Here is a 20,237-nt window from a genome sequence, read left to right on the forward strand (position 1 = left end):
GAGTGAAAGACTGAATCCAAAAAAAACGTACCTGTACTTGCTCTACCAGCTGACGCCTATCCAGGGAACGAACGCTTAAAAAAACCGGTGAGTCCGTTCCTTTATTGAAAAATTAGTTAAAAAGGACCCTTAGGTCGGAGTCAGCTCTCACAGAGTGTAACTCACGTAGGTCAAGAGTTTGTGGGTGGAAAGACCCACTCACCACTGTTCAGAGAAGGGCGGCCACTCAGGCAAAACTTCTTGGAAGAGGTGAGGCTTTTCACCCTACAGAGTTTTGGAGGGGCATAAACAAAAACCCAAGAGACCAGAGATGGGTGAAACTCCAGGCACAAATGTGGGTCAAGAAGCCGAGTCGAGGATGGCCGGGCGCCGGGCGCCCTACAGGCAGTTTGGCGTCCCCTCTCTCAGCGGAAGGACCTACAAAAAGACTAGGAATGGAACTCAAGTAGGTCACGAGTTTTGGGTGGAGTGACCAAACCTCACCACTGCTCAAAGAAGGACGGCCATTTAGGCAAAACTCATTGGGAGAGGTGAGGCTTCTGACCCTGTGAAGTTTCGGAGGGGCAAAAAGAAAAATCCCACGAGATCAGAGATGGGTGAAACTCCAGGCACAAATGTGGGTCAAGAGGCTGAGTCAAGGGTGGCCGGGTGCCCTAGAGGCAACTTGGCCACCCCTTCCTCAGCGGTAGGACCTTCAAAGAAAGCTAGGAGTGGAACTAATCAGTCTGAAGAGACTGCCAAGCATATCACACTAGATTGCAACAAGCAACCGGGTGATGAATGGGATGTTAGTATAGGGAAAAACTCCTGGTTCTTGTAAGGAACACAGGTATCGGTTTGCCTAACTAACATACTACTTGGGAACACAATAGCTTCGATTGACGTGTGGGGTTCTTTGAAGCTTTGGATCCTTGAATCCGTCCCTTCAAAACAATAACCAATATACCACCCAGGCTGACTGTTCGAGCTCGTACACGTCATGGAGGCCCTGAGGTGAGTCAATAATAGAATTTTTTCAATTAATTAGAACCACCCTTACAGTATAAAATATTAAAATACAGGAAACAGCAGAATTACTTCATTCCTTATGAATCAATGCTAGTCATTCATTCCTCCCTGCTACAAAATTTTAAAAAACCTTATACATACGTCGACGCGCAACGCAAGAATGAAAATTCTTGCCAAATTTTATGAAAATCTATTCATGCGTTCGGCCGAAAATGCGTCACATACATACTGGCAAAAGAAAATCCGGTCAAGTTGAAACGTGGACCTCACTCGTAGACGCTTGGTTAATTGAATTAAATGAATCCTGAAATCACCAAACATGTAAGAAATTAGGTATACAGGAAATTAGCTTTCGTTGATTACAACACCGCTTTCGGTTTATTTTGTTTACAAGAACAGATGATTGACGTTGTTGACACGCCAAACCAATCAGCCATTGGCCGTTCCCATACCGATTTCTCCAGATTTTCCTGATTAGCTAACTGTTAGGTTGGTTTATTGACAATCAGAGGCCTGTGAGTTGAATGCACGAAGTCTACTGTTGACAGAACTACCAAATTGTAAGATATCTCCTTCAATATGCCGGCTATAATTCAAATTCATTATTTATTTGCCATAAAATAATACAGATTGATAAAGTAAATATTCTAACTTACAAAATGGCACTACCGACAAAGAAAACTTGTGCGCCGGCAGTGAGTTCGAACAACTAGGTACAGCAAACATGTCAATAGAAAGAAAAAGAGCTTATTCAAACCACTAGAATAAATAAAATTATGGAAACCAGGTCACATTTCAATACTTACAAACGATAAGACAAAGTAACAAAATCACAAGCAAATGACAAACTCAAAAAGACCAATTCAAGGAAGCCATGACAAATATTTGTTTAAATTTATAACACAAGAATGAAACACTACATAATGGATATAGATAATTTAAAATAAACATTTATCCTAATCCAATCCAGTATAAGATTCATTATGGAATTTGTAATTCTATTAATAATTAAAACACTTCATGTGATATACTTTGTGTTTATGAACATTGGTGCACACATGATGAGATAGATTTGTATAAGCCTGCTGATTTTACTGTGGCAGCTAGTTTTTGTAGGTCTACTCTCTATGGAGGTTCAGCTATTTATGTTAGAGAGTCTTTCAAGTATCCTCTCACTGTACTAAATATTAACTCCTTCTGTGAGCCCAAACAATTTGAGGCAGTCATGATAGCCTTACATACAATCAAATTGATAGTAGTTTCTGTTTATCGGTCCCCTGATACATCAATTGAGGTCTTCACAGATAAGCTGTCTCAACTCTTAGATTTTATTAATGCTACTCCTAAATACTGCAAATATAAGATTGTAATTGCTGGTGACATTAACATTGATCCTAGAGGTAAGAGCTCACAAACATTAGCTTTTCTCAACACATTGGAGTCTTATGACTGTTTTTGTATCAACTCCCACAAGATTAGATTCATGTCTAGATAACTACATCTCAAACCTTCACCCTACAACGTATACATGTGCTACAAATCAACCGCATCTATCTGATCACTTAGGGATAGTGTTGACGATTTCTAGCCCGACTCCCTTCAGCACTGGAGAAGTAGATGATGGAAGTGCGAAAACTAGCTTTAAGTATAGATTGTTGAATAATACCAGTATAAACAAGTTAAAACGTTGTTTGAATGAAGTTGATTGGTTTGCAACAATCTGTACAGATAATGTAAATTTAGCATTCAATAATTTTATGCAGTTTCTGTCTAATAATTTCAAAAGATGTTGTCCTCTTAAAACTAGAAAAATCAGCCTCAATAAAAATGGTCAAAAAAATAGCAGTGCAAGGAACTGGTACACTCCTCAGTTGAATAATATTAGAACTCCATTAGATTTTAGCCATATGAAATGCAAGACCAATCCTGAACTATTAGAAAATCATAAAAGATTGAAACAGCTCTATAGAGATCAAATAGATTTGGCTAAGAGAAAGGCAAATGATGATTTTATATTGAAATCTAATAATATGTGCAAAGCATCCTGGATGGTTATAAATGATGAAACCGGGCGACTGCCAAAGAATAAGTCACAATCTGAACCACCTTTATCTGCTAAAGAGTTTAATGATTTTTTTGCAGGAATTTCTAATATGATTTCGGTAAAGAGTGATAATTGCAACAATAGTGGTTCTATTGATATTCTATCTGCATCTGGGTTGAAGCCTCAGACAAATCAACAGCCGTTTGTGTGGTGTGTGGTTGAACCAGACGTTATTTGTACGATTGTTTCAAGACTTAATAATTCCAGGGCAGAGGATGTTTTTGGATTATCCAATTTTGTTTTGAGGAAAATCATAATAGATGCCATCATAGAAACTTTAACATTCCTTATAAATTGGGCTCTTGGGGTAGGGGTGTATCCGGATTGCTTGAAAGTCACTGTGACAGTACCAGTATATAAAAAAGGAGATAAGAACAACATTAATAATTATAGGCCAATTTCTCTGGTACCTGTCATATCCAAGATAATGGAAAGCGCAATACAAATTCAAATTGTGAAATATTTTGAGCAGAATAGATTGTTTCAGTCGGCGCAGTTTGCTTTCAGACGTAATTTGAACACTACTAAAGCAGTTGAAAGCGTTGTGTCTTTTATTATTGATGGCTTTGAAAAGCTTTGACTTTGGCTTTGTGAAGAGTTTTATTTTATTTATCTATTTATTTATTTACAAAGAGGTTAGTGCTCTGCTTTTGGACCTCAGCAAAGCCTTTGATATTGTCCCACACAAGCAACTTATAGAAAAACTGCACTACTATGGATTGAATGGTAATGAGTTGTCACTTTTCATGTCATATCTCTCTGATAGATTCCAGTATGTGAAAATGGGTGAGCAAAAATCTGATTGTAAGAAGGTCTCAGGAGGAGTCTCTCAGGGCTCTGTACTGGGTCCTTTCCTGTTTATAGTATATATGAATGATCTACCCTCATACATCCCTTATAAAACTGTTCTCTATGCAGACGACGCTTCTGTGTTCAAATAAGTCTTATGAAATAAATAAAATTATCACAACATTTATGACCAACAGAGCCAATATTTGGTTCTCTGCAAATAAGCTTATGGTGAACGAGAGCAAAACAGAATCTATATTGTTTGGTTTGAGTAGAAATTGTGAAAAAATATCAGTAAAACTACTAGGATTAACCTTGATTCCAAACTCACTTGGAGTACCCACAGTGAAGCTCTTTGCAGTCGCCTATGCAGAGTAATATTCTTATTGAAGAGGTTGAAATTGTGTACTAGTGCTGGTTTAACGTTGATAGCATATTTTGCTCTTTTCCACTCTCATTTACAGTATGACACCCTATTGTGGGCCAATTCAAGTGGTGCCAGTGACATATTTTTGTGTCAGAAAAGAGCTCTGCGAACCATTTTTAATCTTGGTAGAATGGATTCCTGCAGGCCATTCTTTAAAAGAAACGGCATATTGACTCTGCCCTGTATATTTATGCTGCAAGCTCTGACATTTGTCAAAGATAATCTGAGGCAATTCGATCTAAGATGCGATGTACATCAGCACTTTACAAGAGAGCGTAAACAAATAAATACCGGACGGGTATGACTTTCCAAAACACAAAATATGTATGTATATATCGTTATAAAATTATTTAATAAACTGCCTGAAAGTATCCGTGATAAAAACTCTAGTTCGTTCAGGTACGCAATTTCCAAACTATTCAAAAATAGGGCTTTTTATTCGATTGAGGAGATGTTGGCAGCTGATATTTCATGTTAATATTTGACCTCTATTATAATATTGTTATTGCCAATTAAAAATATAACCGTGAAGATACTAAGTACGCGGGACTGTTGGCTGTGGTAGTATTTCTCTGTTTTGAGTACCTATGTGAAATGTATATGTTTACCTGATGACTTTGTCAATACATAAAAAACATTTTGAACATTTTGAATTCAGTTTAGACTTTATTTATAAACAAGTAATACTGATATTCAAACTGACGTCTACATACACTTAAGCTGGTAATGTCAATATCAAATTGTAATGGATTGGAGGGACGCAAATTATATGGATTATTCCTTAAGTTGAATGTATCACTATTCTTATTAATGAATAATATGATTCTTTTAACATATGTTTGCCTCACTGTAACCTTGAATTCTTGAAAAAGAAGTCTACTAGGGTACAATCTTGGCCTGCATAATGCAGCTCTGATAAGGTGTTTCTGTAATGTGAATAATTTGTTCATATGGATATCATAAGCAGCCCCCCATATCTCAATTCCGTATTGGAAAAGTGATTGCGCATAAGCATAATAAATCTTTTTCATTATTACCATATCAGCTATTCGATTCATTTTATAAAACTTATAAATTAGATCAAATCAAATCAAATTCAAATATTTTTCATTCCTTCAAGTATTTACAGTGAAAAACTCAATATTAAGGAATTCCTCCACAAAGACTAAACGTCTGCGTGTGGAGGAGAGTTCCATAGACAACACAAGCAGTCACAACATAAAATAATTATAATAGAAAAGATAAGCTTCAGAATATAATAATGGATTTAATACAAATTCAAATAATAGTCAAATAAGAAATAATACCTTATTAAGAAATACAAGATAAAAAGAAAAATATTAACTAAACTTAGGATTGATTTATTTCTTGTGCAGGCCAATAAGTCCCAGGGAATGAAGGAGGCTGTGAGTTCGCGTCATGTATTTATTTTATAATGTAATGAATTGATAGAGGGAAAAAATCAATTATGATAAATCCTTCGATAGTTCTTGCTTTCTGATAGTTATCTAATATAACGTGAGCGGAGCAGAGCTTCGGCTGCCCCCAGCCAATGTGATACAGCCAACTGTCCACACCCCTTCGGTAAACGGCTGGACACCTCCGCCTCTCTTATTTTATTCGGCAAGTTTCTATATAAAATGTGAGCCAGGTAAAATGAATTTGACAGTTCTGACCCATGTGTCAGTTGTAAAACATCATAATTGTAGTTGGTCCAGTGGCGAGTTTCATACTGTGTGACTGCCAGTGGTTCCAAGAGTGTAGAGGAAACACCCCCCAAGCCAGGATACCATACTGGATCAGCGACTGAGCATAGGCGAAATATACTTTCCTACACTGATCCACACCCATCACCTGGCTAAGCTCAGAGAAGGCACATAATAATTTCCTGAGCCTACTTTTGACACACTGAACAACTGAGTTGCCCGCAACTCAACTTGTAATCAATTATAACACCCAAGTATCTGTAACTATCAACTCGTTCAATAGTACTACAGTCACGATCCTGCATCCTTGCGTTTCCACAAGAGTGCATTTTTAACATTATTGGGCCAGGATCAGCCTGGTTTTTTGTTACAATTGGCTTAAATTTAGTTTTGGTGACATTAACCCTTAGACAGTTGTGGTCGAACCAACTTTTTATTTTGGCATGATCTATGGTTGCACTGCAATATTCTCGAGTTTGGTGATTAGTTTATCTCTATCAACGGAATCAAAGGCCTTGGCCAAGTCTAAAAATTTAATTGAAATTTTATTTTTTATTTTTATTTTATTTGATATAAACCGGGTCAAGTCAAAAAGAGCGTCGGAAGTATTCCTGGACTCTTGAAACCCATATTGGTTTACAGAATTTAAATTATTCACGGAGAGGTACTTAGATAATTGTTTCTTGACGCATTTTTCAATAATTTTTGAAATAGTTACGAGAAGAGAAATTGGTCTGAAGTTGGAGAATGCATTTTTTTGCCCTGATTTATGAATTGGGATCACCTTAGCCGTTTTGAAGGCACTTGGGAAATGACCCATCACAATCCTAAGATTGATTATGTGCTGAATATGGAGTACTAGAGAGTCTATATTTTCTTTGAAAATTCTGGTTGGGATCCCATCACAGCCAGAGGCAGATCGGCCTTTAAGGCTCTTGATTGTGTCAATCAGGTCTTGTCTAGAGACTTGCTGCAACTCAAAGACAGTTTCAACAGCATGATCCTGATCTATTATCTCTGGCACACCCTGTGCTACGATGGAATCTGCTTTTAGCCTAAGTTTTTACCTACTGCCGAAGAATATTTATTAAAGTTATTGCTAACCTCCTCAATTTTCTGTGAGTTAGTTATTTTGTGCGTTTGGATGAATGATTTTATAGGGAAAGGCTGCTTCTTGACAGGCTGGCCTGAAATTTCATTTATAATTGCCCAGAGCTTACTTGGGTTATGAGAAGATTCTTCAATTTTATTTTTATAATTATGAATGTTTGGCTTGTTTAATTGCAGAGTGTAGAGTATTTCTATATTGTGTAAATTCATTTTTTTAACATTTGGTTGAAAGGTTGTTTGATGAGTCTTTTTCTAAGTTTGTCGCGATGCCGAATTGAATTAACAAGTCCCATGCTGATCCATGGCTTAATTTGGGTTTTCTTAGCTGATAGTTTTATTTTAGAAGTTTAAGATTCAATAGTGTTTTGGAGAATATCAATGAATCGGTCAGCAGCCATATCAACATCAGTTTGTTCAGTGACGCTGTCCCAATTTTTCCTACTTAGAGATTCTCTTATTCCATTCCAATTTGTTCTTGTTACAAATTTATCAACACTGGAAGGTTTGAGTGAATCGACAGATAGTAAATTCAAACATATTCCATATTGGTCAGTTACTGAGGACTGTAAAATAACAGAAGATGCTTTAAAAAATCGTGGGAGTCTGATGAAAAAGTGGTCGATACACGTGCCACTAGCTGGACGTGTGGCCTTATCAATGCAGGCTAAATAACCAGCATCATTCAGGACATCAAGGTAACGCTCTTCAGTAGAGTTGGGAGCAATGTTCAGTAGATCACAATTAATATCACCGGCTAATAGGCGAATAGAGCTATTCGACGGTTCGTTACAATACATTTCTAGGGCATCTATGAAAGCAGAGAGGCTAGAGTTAGGACTGCGATAGACAGCCAGAAGTTCACATGCAACACCCGCCCATTCAAACTTCAAAGATAAACAGGTGGCCAGACCGCCAATTGAAAGCTCACTGCACGAAACTGATAGCTCGCTATCAATATAGACAACCAAACCCATCGTTCTGGTTAAGGCTATTATACGTTCTGAATAAATTATATCCTGGAATTGTGACTTGGTTGCTTTCATCTTTCAACCATGCCTCTGATAAAATTATTCAATTAAATCTATGTTTCAGTCCATGTAGAACAGTTAAGAATTCATTAATATTCCGCTCATAGCTACGAATATTTTGGTGAACAATGGGAAAACCCAATACACTCGCGTTTCTCAAAGCCCTCCTCATCCCCAGATAAATAAAAAAATCATTAATATCTTTGCACTCTATACATCTAATGGACGGAGTATCCAACTCATCAAAAACGTTCCTTATCATTTATACATTTTATGGTAGCCCGGCCTCCTGGCAGAAAGCCACCGTAATGCGTTAATTACGTTGACAAACAAGGAATAAATTTCTCTAGTGAAGAAACTTGGGTTTGAAACTATGGTAAACAGAAAGTTATCAAGAATAGATATTATATTGAAAAAATGTGTTTTCAAAAATAAATAAATGAAATAAAATTAGAAAGAAAAATTGAAAAGAAGTAGAAGTAAAAAATCTATATATCTATTATGTTAAGTGGCGGAATATTTATAATAATAAAAGACTTACGGAATATTCATTTTCAATTATATCATTTTATGTAGCGATATTGATTTTGGGGATAGAGAATTATCGCAAAAACGTGAATGAATAGAATAAAGAATAGAGGTTCAATACTTAATTATGAGTACAATAATTATCAAGTCTCTCTATCTGTCAATCACAGAAGAGAGGAGATACGGTAATAATAAATATATTAAAAAAAATATTTCCGCTGGTGGAATAATTAACACTTTCAACTCTACTAATCCAAAAATAGCCTTGCTCTTTTGTCTACAATAGAACAGAGCTAGCTGCTTATTCGCAACGAGCATTTAATCTTCATAATCAATGACAACTTGTTATTCTATTAAAACTTATCAGAACCGTACTGAAAAAGATAATAATTCCTCACAGCAACAGCAACAGCTGCATGCTAGAAATAATAGCTATTATTGTTTCCGAATCATATCTGGGCTATCGGATAATAGATAATTATTGTAATGGGCATGCCTTATACATTCCAATACCCTATCTATGCATAACTTACTTATCCAAATACATTATACACATGAACACATAAAAAACGGTAACTTAATAATGGAAGGAAAAATTGCAATATCATTCCATTCCACCTTTTAAATACATAGAAATGCCTCTAGGTCATTCAAAATATCTAGATATTTTAAAGAATATAGCTCTAAATAGTAGAACAAAAGAAGACAACTGTTAATCATTATTGGAAGAAGGTTTCCGACTTATATTTAATTTCATCTGAATAAGAAAAGTATTAAAATTCATATATAATATTTTCGTTATTAAAATGCTTTGGTATTAGTATAAAAATATTTGATTACGATTAGTAGTAAAGACTAGGATAAAAAGAATAAAGATGAAATTTCAAACTTTATACTGTACTTTTCTGATTTAAATAGGCACAGAGTGAGGGATTACCATAGATTATTACTGTAGGTGGTTAAAAGACAGTGCATTTCTTCAATGGTTAATTTAGAAGTTTGCTAATTATTGTATTGACAAAATAATATATGAAAGATAGGAATATAATATAATAAATAAAAGAAAATCATAATCATAACAAAAGAATTAATGATACTGGCTAAAATATTCACTCTATCGTCCAAGTGTTTTATTCAATTGCAATGTGAATTATTTGGTACAGTCCTTCTACTTTCACTCATGTAGGCTAATAATAGTTGATTGGATTTATAAATAAAAAGTTTCTACTTACAGTTCTTGTGGTACACAGCACAATAAAATGAATCAACTCTCACATGTTTGTAGTGTGAAGCTTACAACCTCTTCATGGTAATTGTTTCTTTGCTGCTAGAACTTGTGATTGGTGAGAAGTTGGCGACGATTTAGTAGCAGCTGGGGTCTCTTGCGTGGCGGCGGAGTCGGCGTTGGCGTGAGCAAGTGGAGAAGGCGGCGGGGCGGCGGCTGCCGCTTTCTTCTCTCGCAGGGCGGTCACCTGGTTCAGATCATGGACCCTGAACGGATGCTGGTCGGGAGCGCTCTTTGCCATCACCTTACAGTCCATTGTCCACGCGGAAAATAATAGTTTTTCTTTCACCATTTTCCTAGTTGCATTGAATAGTTCTCTAGTTTGAGGTGTCAAGTATTCATTTATATAAACTGGGGTATTTAAAAAGGAACTGTTAAGGTCTTTGGCTGAAAGCGAACCTTTCTGTCTTCTAGCTGATAACCAGAGGTTTTTAGTTAATCGAGATTTAAATGAAATCACGATAGAAGGAGGTCTAGTGTCTCCTCTCTTACTCTGGAGTCTATGGGCTGCGTTTATTTCGGAGTAATGAAAGTCTACATGTAATGCGTTTGCTATTGCCTGAGCTACTACAAACATGTCTTCCTTGAATGTTAATTTCACACCTGACACTATTAAATTATTTTTTCGTATGTGTTGTTGTAAATCAGACAACATTTCTTTCAACAGTTCATTTTCGCGGCGCATTTCCTCGACTGTTTGACAGGATGTTTCACATTTCTTGGTCACTTTCTCAACACTATCTTCAATTTTCTCAATTTCTAGTTTCGTACCTTCAATTTCGGCTTGAAGTTTTGAAAATTTGGCGTCATTTTTGTCCCATCTTTTGTCGTTTTTCAGCTATGAAGCTTGATTCTCCTTTCTGAAGTCTTCGATAGCTTTCAGGATTACGTTCTCCTCATCCTTGATATTACCAGATGTAGACGATGTTTCTGTAGAGCACTTCACACAGTTCCATTTTTTGTTTTTGATGATGACACAGAAAGAATGATATTTTGCTTCACAGGCCGGACACGAGACAGTTTTTTTGGAATCACTATTGTTGATTTGTTTTTTGCAGCTAGAACACTCTTCACTCATGTTTGAATTTTCACTAGATATAAAATTGAATTTAAAGTTGAAATCAGATATTGCAACAGTTTATTTCAAAATAATAGTATAGTATAAATAAGTATTCTATTGATTTACTAGGTTAAAAGTAGGCTGTAGATTAACACCAGGAGGCCGGCGAAAACTTGTTACATAACTTTAACTCGGCTGCATCGGCTGCCCGATTAGATATTTAAGCCGTCTGCACATATATTCAATATGAGTATCCCATTTTATATTATCATCCATCATTATACCCAAATATTTTAAGAATTTCACCTTTTCAATACAAGGGCAATCACAATCCACATGATTTAACAAAGCGTGAGAATGCATTTGTAAAGACAAGGTTTGTACTGGTTGACCTATTTCAGTAGCTAGGAGAAAAAGTCATAAATTTAGTCTTCTTCAGGTTCATGGTGAGTACATGTCTATCAAACCATGATTTTACAATTCTCAAGCCCTCATTTGCATTGTTATATACATCCCCCCATGACACACCAGAAAAAACAAGAGCCGTGTCATCAGCAAATGAAATTACTCTGCAGCTAGGTATTTACAGATTCAAAAGGTCATTAACATAAATCAAAAAGAGCAATGGTGAAAGGACTGTGCCTTGAGGAAGACCAAATACAGAAAGATTTTTCAAACTTGTTTTGCCATTAAATGTCAAATATTGAGAGCGATCCGTTAGATAACTCGCAAACAGATCGTTTGCTATGCCCCTAACTCCACAATTATGTAATTTTTGCAATAGTATTTTGTGTTGTATGGAATCAAACGCCTTTGCAAGGTCTAAAAAACTGATAGTGTTTTATGCTCGGATTTGAAATTGTTATTTATGATGTTAGTTAAGTGGAGAACAACATCAGTGGTAGACTTACAAGATTGAAACCCATATTGATTATCATAAATTTGATTTTGATCAATTTTTCAAATATTTTTGGAAAACTACTTAAAAGACTTATAGGTCTATAATTTCCGGGTTGTGTATGATCACCAGCTTTGTGAAGAGCTATCACTTTTGCAATTTTGAACTTTTTTGGGAAGTAGCCTGATAGAAAAAAAAAATTAATTATATATTCCAACGGTTCAACTATGAACTGAGATATTTTTTTCAAGAACACCCCTGACATACCATCAACACCTGTTGCTGCATTGTTTTTCAAAGATTTTATCACATCAAGTATTTCAGTGCTGTTAGTTGGGTTGAGAAAAATGCTGTTATTAGGACTGGGGGATAATGAGTCAGGTATTTCAATATATTATTATGGATATCATCCAGGATTTGACTCGCATATTTTTTACCAATTCTTGTGAAATGATCATTCAAAATATCTGGATCTATATTTGGCTGAACGTGTTTTTTATCTATATCAAGCATTTCATTAATACAATCCCATGTCTTTCTAGAGTTGTTTTTACTATTTTCCAGTTTCAGCTTGATATAATCTGATTTAGCCTTTTTTATTGTATTATTCAATACATTTCAATACGCTATATATTCCTCTTTCAATTTTATATTGAAAGGTTGTTTACTGAGTTTCCCATACATATTGTCTCTCTTTAGATTCAACTAAACTCTTAGTAATCCATTTTTCCAACGGTTTCATTTTGTGGGGAATTTTGACAATGAAAGAATGCTTCTCGATATAGTAAGTCAACCTGTTAATGAATGTGTCAACCAGGGAATCAATATCATCAGCACCGCTGTAAATATCTTCCCATGTTTCATTCTCTAGATCGGAAATGATACTGGACAAATTCATTTTAGTGACATTACTTATAGGACTGGGTTTTTTTCTTTGTTTGGCTTTATTAATATGTAGAGAAGTAGAATAATGGTCGGTTATGGATGTTTTTAGTATTGCACCAACTACCTCACCATCATTGACAGTATCTTGTTTTAAAAATACATGATCTATACAATTATGTAATGTTGTGGGTTTATTCATGTAGGATTTATACCCATTTAAATACATAACACTTGGATATTCATTTGTGAGATTGGTATAATCTAAAATATTCAAGTTCATATCACCAATGATTACAACATTACGTTATTTTTTTAGAGATTTCAAATGATTATCCAGACTAGTTATGAAGTTATTTATAGATAATGAAGGAGAACGGTTCAAAGCGATCACTGTGAGGTCATAACCATCAATATTGCAACTGATACTCAGAGGATTCACATTATCAATCATAAGTTCCGTTAAATTAAAAACTACCGATTCAGGTATAAAAATACACAGACCATCACTTTTTGAGAATTTAGATGCAGCATTAACATTATTATAGCCTCGTAAATTAAAATAAAATTCAGAATCGTCACAAATCCAAGTTTCAATTGAAACGATTAAGTCAAATTTTATTTGTCTATTACTTAGATAATAAACGAATTGATCAAAATTTTTCCTAATACTTCTAATGTTCGTATGAATTATATCTATACAGTTATTACTATCTTGCAAAGAAAAACTAAAAAAATCATTAACTTCAAGTGTTTCATAAATGTCCTCAGACAAATCATGATCCTGATTCAGCATAGTAAATCAATAACCAACATTAACCAGATGAAAAATCAATGTTTGCTATCTATCTAGATGGTTTCAAGGTCCATTGCACTTCTTACCTTTCCTTCCTCACGAAAAAATTTCCGTCTCTAACCAAACGAACTGATAGCCTTTCTGAATCGCTAGTTTTCGCGTTTCCCTGAACAATTCCATTGTAGAGGGGGCCAGATGCTGTTAAGCACACACTCGACCATCAGCCAAAATTCGATTCACCATCTTAGTTGAAATACCTGGACTTCCAACATTGCGGCTCGCAGCCTGTTTGAAATGGTTCAACCAGTCTTCTTTATCTTGTCTGCGGACGAATTTGAAAACAATGGGCTTGATCTGATCCTTTCCCCTTGATGGTAATCTGTGCGCGGCACTGAGACCCTTCGAATCAATTGGATTCTTGATAGCAGATGATATTTTATTGAAAACTTCAAACATCGATTCATTATTTGTTTCTGGAACGCCGGCAACAATTACATTCTCTCTACGAGTATAGCCTTGCATATCAGACAGTTCACTTTTCAACTTCAAATTTTCATTTTTCAATGAGTCAACGTCTTTCATCAAAGATTTCATTTCCTCCTTGCAACTGACCAGTTCGTTTTTAAACGAATTGAACTCATCACACATGAATTCTATAGAGACTTTCATAGAATAAAAATCCTCTTTGAAAGTAGGAGATAGTTCAGCACATATAATTTCTCTCACGACATGAGAAATAGCCTGTAAATCCATTTGAGAAAGCGATTGTCTGTTATGAGCAGCCGTTGCCCTTGAGTCATCTTCGCCGGCAGTTGACAATGACTGCACTGTTGACGCAGACGCAGCAGTAGACGATGACTGTACTGCCACTGACGCAGCGATAGCCGACGATGCGCCCGACCATGTTTTACAAGTTATGCACTTCCACTTGGCCTTATTTTCAATTGACATTTTTCGAAAATTAGACTCTTTCATTAACTGACACAAAAAATGGCATTTTGTGTTACATGAGTTACATGTTACAAAGTCCTGTTTAGGAGCATCCGTATCACACTTCAAACACAAGATAGTTAACCGGTAAATTAAAATATATCGTAACAACAAAGGGAGCACACAAACAATCGATGCTTACTCCACGACGTCTCAAGGCGAACTGATGATTGATAATTTTGGTTTCAACTGACAATAGTCACCGGTCCAACGTGTAAGGGTGAAAGCATAGTGGAATTGCAGAGGTGGAGAGAAGCTTGAGCTTCAATGCCCTCATATACCTCCGCCACTCTACTATTTTTGACGCATTTTAGATCGGGGAAGAATATCTGAGCTTAAAGCCGATCTTGTGTCTACCATCGCCGCTCCATTATGTCTTGACGCGTTAAATGCATTATTTTGAACCGTCTCAGCTACCTTCGCTGCTCCACTATGTTTAACCATAATCCGAGCTTATATAAAGGATTAAATGCCACCCTAGTCTTAGGACAAATAATTTCACTTCAATCTAGTACCTGCTTGTATTTCTCTTATTAAAACCCCTACTTTAAATTGCCTATGCTTATGATACTGACATTTTATAATTTGTTCGTGGGGTGTGTGCTTTCGAGCTGCTAGTTTGTATGGGTTGAATTTAAAAAACAAACATAGGCCAGCAGCACTCTTCAGTCAATATACCTTCCCTTCAGACCTTTGTCCTAGCTCATTTCCGTTTCCATTATCCTTGCAAATTCCTTTCTAGTTGACACCACCCTGCACGACTCACACCCACTCTTCCTTCCCTCCCAACTTTCACTCATTTCAAATGCACGTTCCGTCAGTCGAGTCGAGTCTGAACTTTCCTAGCGTCCAGACAACCCTTACTGCTTCTATGCTAACCAATCCCTAGCGCTACTGGCCTTTTATCTGGTATTTTATTGTCTAGTACTTTTATTATTAATATCACTACTATTAAAACTCACTTCAGTATTATTTTCCATTCAAAATTGATATTAATTCCTTTTACCATTGTTATTATCCGTTTTAGTGATAGTGTACCGTTATAGTACTTTAATATTTTCATAGAAGTGAAATAATTAATTTAATTTTCTAAAATTAAACTCACTTATGTTACCTACTCGAACAATCTATTTTGTTTTTCGTCAGTCTTACCACCTGAACACCCTCAGTCCGTGAGCATTGAGGAATTCAGGTGAATAACAAGAAGAATAAATCAAGGTAAAATTAGAATTAAATGATAGGATAAGAAAACGTTTTCTGAGTTATATTTTATTCAATACAATAAAGTATATCGATCCTATAGTTTAGTCAAGACTAAAGCTTCTTGAAATCTCGATTCTTGTTTGATGTTTCCAGTGTTCATATTATTATTTTGTTTCAACTTTTCTTTATTATAAGAAATTGGCAGTAGTATAAATTGAAATTTCCTCTTACTATATCATTCTGTACTTGAATGTTTCTTAGATTCAGTAAAGATGGCGGAACGTTATGCAGACATAGTGGCTGGTTTCGTTTGTCAGTCAGGCGATGTGATCCAGTCTATTGGACAAGTGCAACTAACACCTGGGGTGAATATCTCCACAGACAGCGACAGTCTTGGCCAACAGTATTCCAGTCCAGACGTTGTAATTGGCCAAAAGGGAGCCGATATAGCTGTTGTTGGCAGAGGAATCGTCAAAGCCAAGAACATTGTGGAGACAGCAAAGAATTATCAGACAATTCTATGGGAAGCTTATGAGAAAAGGGTCTGCCATTCTTCATGAAAACATCTCTCATCTAAATTGCATGAAATGTATCCTGAAAGAAAAGACATTCCAAGAAATGAATTATAGTATAATTTCATATTTTTGTTATAAAATATACATATATTTTATTTATGTACAGTATTAACCACTTCTTTGCCTAATCCTATATCTATAATCTGTGTTATAATAATGGAAAGAATTGTCTTATACATTGTACGGGATACACGAATGATGAATGATGCATCATCACGTAGGCTACTACTGAACTGATTAACTTAGAGTTTTGCATTAAGATTCTAAATTTACCGAGGATAGACATAGGCTTATTTTTATTGCTATTAATCAAATCAAATTTAATAATTAAAACAAATTTATTCAATTTGTGATTCAAAGTTTACATAACTATAAATTCAGATCAATTTAGGCTACATCTTTTACAAAATAAATAAAATAAAAAACATAGGCATCATATGAAAAATGTACTTTATTCATGACCATGTTATAATGTGATCGTTCGTTCGTTTCTGTGTCCAGGTCAGACCACTTATTATTTAAACCATAACATAAATTTAACAAAGCATTAACAATATCAATAAAGTGAGTAGAAAAATTTATAAACCAGTCTATATACTGGATTTCCAGTGTGTAGCCACCTTTACGGCTTTGTCATTGGCTGTTATCAAATCATCAGGAGTGCATGTCAATTGAAGTATCCCGCAGACCATTAAATGCTCCGGATCCTGTCTCACTCCACACTCACATAGAGCGTTCCCGCCAGGAAGTATTCCCCATTTGAACATATTGGTCTTACATCTGGGTACTCCGGTTCTCATTCTTTTGAGAGTCCTCCAAATCGTGTAGTCCAGATTATGTCCAGCACTTATTCTTTCATATGGCGCTATTTGATATTGATGGTTCAGCACATTTCTCCATCTGTTTAAGCGGCTCTCTTCTTTTGATTGGTCAAGTGCCTTTGTTCTTGCCATAAAACTTTTCCTTGATTTGAGCCGACGGTCTAGCTGGACATAATCATGGAGTGGATGGCGGGGATCATTCTCTTGTTTTGCTCTCTCAGCATCAGCAGCCACTTCTCTCCTCACATTAGGTGGAGATATTCCTGCAATAGGGTAGAGTTTTTCAACTGGTGTGGGTTTCAAACATCCTGTTACTATCCTCAGAGAGTCATTTACTGCTACATCAACTTGCTTCGCATGTGAGGAAGAGCTCCAGACCGGAGATGCATATTCCGCAGCTGAGATGCACAAAGCCATTGCTGATGTTATTAGAGTTGTAGGATGAGCACCCCATGCATAATTAGTCAGCCTCCGGATGATGTTATTTCTGGCACTCACTTTAGCCTTTGTGTTAAGGCAGTGCTGTTTGAATGAGAGTGTCCTGTCTAGAGCCACCCCCAGATACTTGGGTGTTCTGCAGTGTTCAAGCCTATTACCTCTCCATGTTATATCCAGCTCAACTCCTGCATTACGGTTTCGTAGGTGAAATGCACAAACCTGTGTCTTGCTAGGATTTGGCTTGAGATAGTAACTATCATAATATATTGCCAACTCTTCTAATGCACTGGATAGGTTTTGAGAGGTATCCTCAAAATTATTTTCTTGAACTGCAACTGCTGTATCATCTGCATACATAAAAAGCCTTGCATTGTTGGGGATAGGCAAATCATTTGTGTAAATATTGTACAGTATTGGCGACAAGACACTTCCTTGTGGCAAACCATTTTTCTGTGTACGCTATCTGCTCATCCTGCCATTCAATTGTACACAGAATCTTCTGTTCTGTAAGAAGCAGCCAATCACCATTGTAAGTTTGTAATCCCCAGTAATGTGATACAGTTTCTTGAGCAGTTTTCTGTGGTTGACAGTATCATATGCAGCTGTAAGGTCTATGAAAGCCACTCAAGTTATCAGCTTCTTCTCATACCCATCCTCAATATGTTGAGTAAGATTTAAAATTTGTCCACAGCATGATTTCCCTGGTCGAAAGCCTGCTTGTTCTTTGATCAATTTACTGTCCAGATTTCCTGCAGCACAATTCAAGATCATTCGCTCAAGGACCTTATATAGATGGCGGAGCAATGCTTTTGGCCGGTAGCTTTTGGCATCACTTGGATCTTTCCCAGGCTTCAACAAAGCCACCACTCTAGCCTGTCTCCACATTTTTGGAATATTCAGTTTATTCAGGCAAGTATTCATCAGCTGTACAATCCACTTCAGAACAGCAGGTCCAAAATTCATTATTTGCTCTGTTCTTATGTCATCTGTTCCTGCTGCCTTGTTTTCTTTCATGCCTCTGATTGCCAGGCTGAGCTCTTCTACTGAGAAAGGAAGGTTCAGCGCTCCACTCTCTTTGTTACCACTCCTGCCACTCCTTCTCAGTTGTGTCCGTTCCTTCCTGCCATGGGATTTTCCACTTTTCAACAGCTGTGTTGCTATATTGTCTGCTGTAACAGTAGTGTGATTCTGTTGGGGCTTTGTTGGATCTCCACTTAGATTTTTGAGAAGTCTCCAGGCTTGTCTACTATTCTGCTTCATATCAAGATCCTCAACCAGTGTACACCATCGACTTCTCTTTTCTTCAGCTAGTATCTGCATCAGTTCTTCTCCAGCTTCTATAGTTTCCTCATCAAAAGGGTTCTATTCAAAGAGCTCCTGGTATTTCTCCAAAAGAGGTATGCTTTCTCCAGTTAAACCTCGAATGTAGTTGGTTCGACATCCCCTTGGAATATTTCTCCTTGATTTTTGTTTCACTAAGAGAACAAATTCATCATATTTCTCTGGAGATGGAACAATTTCTTGAATTCTTTGATCTAATTATTCTTGAAAGTCAATCCAATTTGCCTTTTTAAAATTGAACCTCCTCTTGAAAGGCACCTTCTCTGGTGTTACAATTGCCCTGACAAAACACACTATGGGCCTATGCTGAGAGCGTGGAATTGGTTGTTCAACAACTTTTGTGCACTGGGCTGCTATTTTTCTGCTCACAAAGATGTTGTCAGGGTTGTAACCCCTTCTCCATCTGCTGCTGTTGAACGATGCAGGTAGTTTTGGATCATGTAGCAATTGGAGATCCTTAGCTTCAGCCCATGATTCAAGTAACAAGCCGTTTTGATCCGAATGTTGATAACCCCATGCTTCACTGTGACAGTTAAAATCGCCCAACACAAGGTTTATCTTGTCACAAGAAAAGTTGATAGGCTCAGCGAATGAGAAACATGCCTGTGGTGGCTTATATACTGAGGAGACTGAAAACTGTGGGGTTTCAATAGTGAGAATTTCCACATTGTTCACTTCTGTCAAGGCAGTAGATGTTATGCTGAGTCCTTGTCTCACAAAGATTGCACTGCCATATTGTTCATGTGGTCTCTCAATGACAAGATTCATTCCCTCAATTGTAGGTCTACGATCAGCCTCTCCACGATGTGTCTCCTGAATCAATAACATGTCACATTTTTGTCTTCTACACATATCCGCTAATAAAGTACCTTTTGTACTTGAAAATCCCTCAATATTAATAGAGATAGTCACTAGGGTTGGCCCTAAAAAGGACCTATTTTCTCTTGCAGTCATGACCTAGTTGTTGGAGGATTCTCGGACTAGTAGTCCTCGGCATGCACAATCTTGGCTCCTGTAATGTGATCATTACAATCAATCCCATAAGAGCTTATTTTTTACAATGTATTTTCAAAACAATAGCCTACTTTAATCTTCACATTAGGCCACGGTTTTTATATTACGCAACGGGATATCGACCAATCACAATGCAGGATTATCCATATAGTGTCAAAAACTTTTGAAATCACTTAATGGGATACAAGCAGGCTTGTCAGCTATGAGCAGGAAGCTTGATATGCAACGTTAGGG

At 36.5% G+C, this 20,237-nt stretch overlaps 1 protein-coding gene across 1 annotated transcript in view; it reads left to right on the forward strand.

The window, feature by feature from the left end:
- Window positions 1-16,490, forward strand: part of LOC111046935 (uridine 5'-monophosphate synthase) — a 42,157-nt gene extending 25,667 nt beyond the window's left edge. Inside the window, exon 7 of the mRNA XM_022332588.2 lies at window positions 16,076-16,490. Within this exon, the coding sequence (XP_022188280.2) occupies window positions 16,076-16,374 (299 nt within the window). The 3' untranslated portion in view covers window positions 16,375-16,490. The remainder of the gene's footprint in view (window positions 1-16,075) is intronic.
- The last annotated feature ends 3,747 nt before the right edge of the window (window positions 16,491-20,237 follow it).

This window comes from Nilaparvata lugens, chromosome 4 (genome assembly GCF_014356525.2).
Source record: "Nilaparvata lugens isolate BPH chromosome 4, ASM1435652v1, whole genome shotgun sequence".
Lineage (NCBI taxonomy): Eukaryota > Metazoa > Arthropoda > Insecta > Hemiptera > Delphacidae > Nilaparvata > Nilaparvata lugens.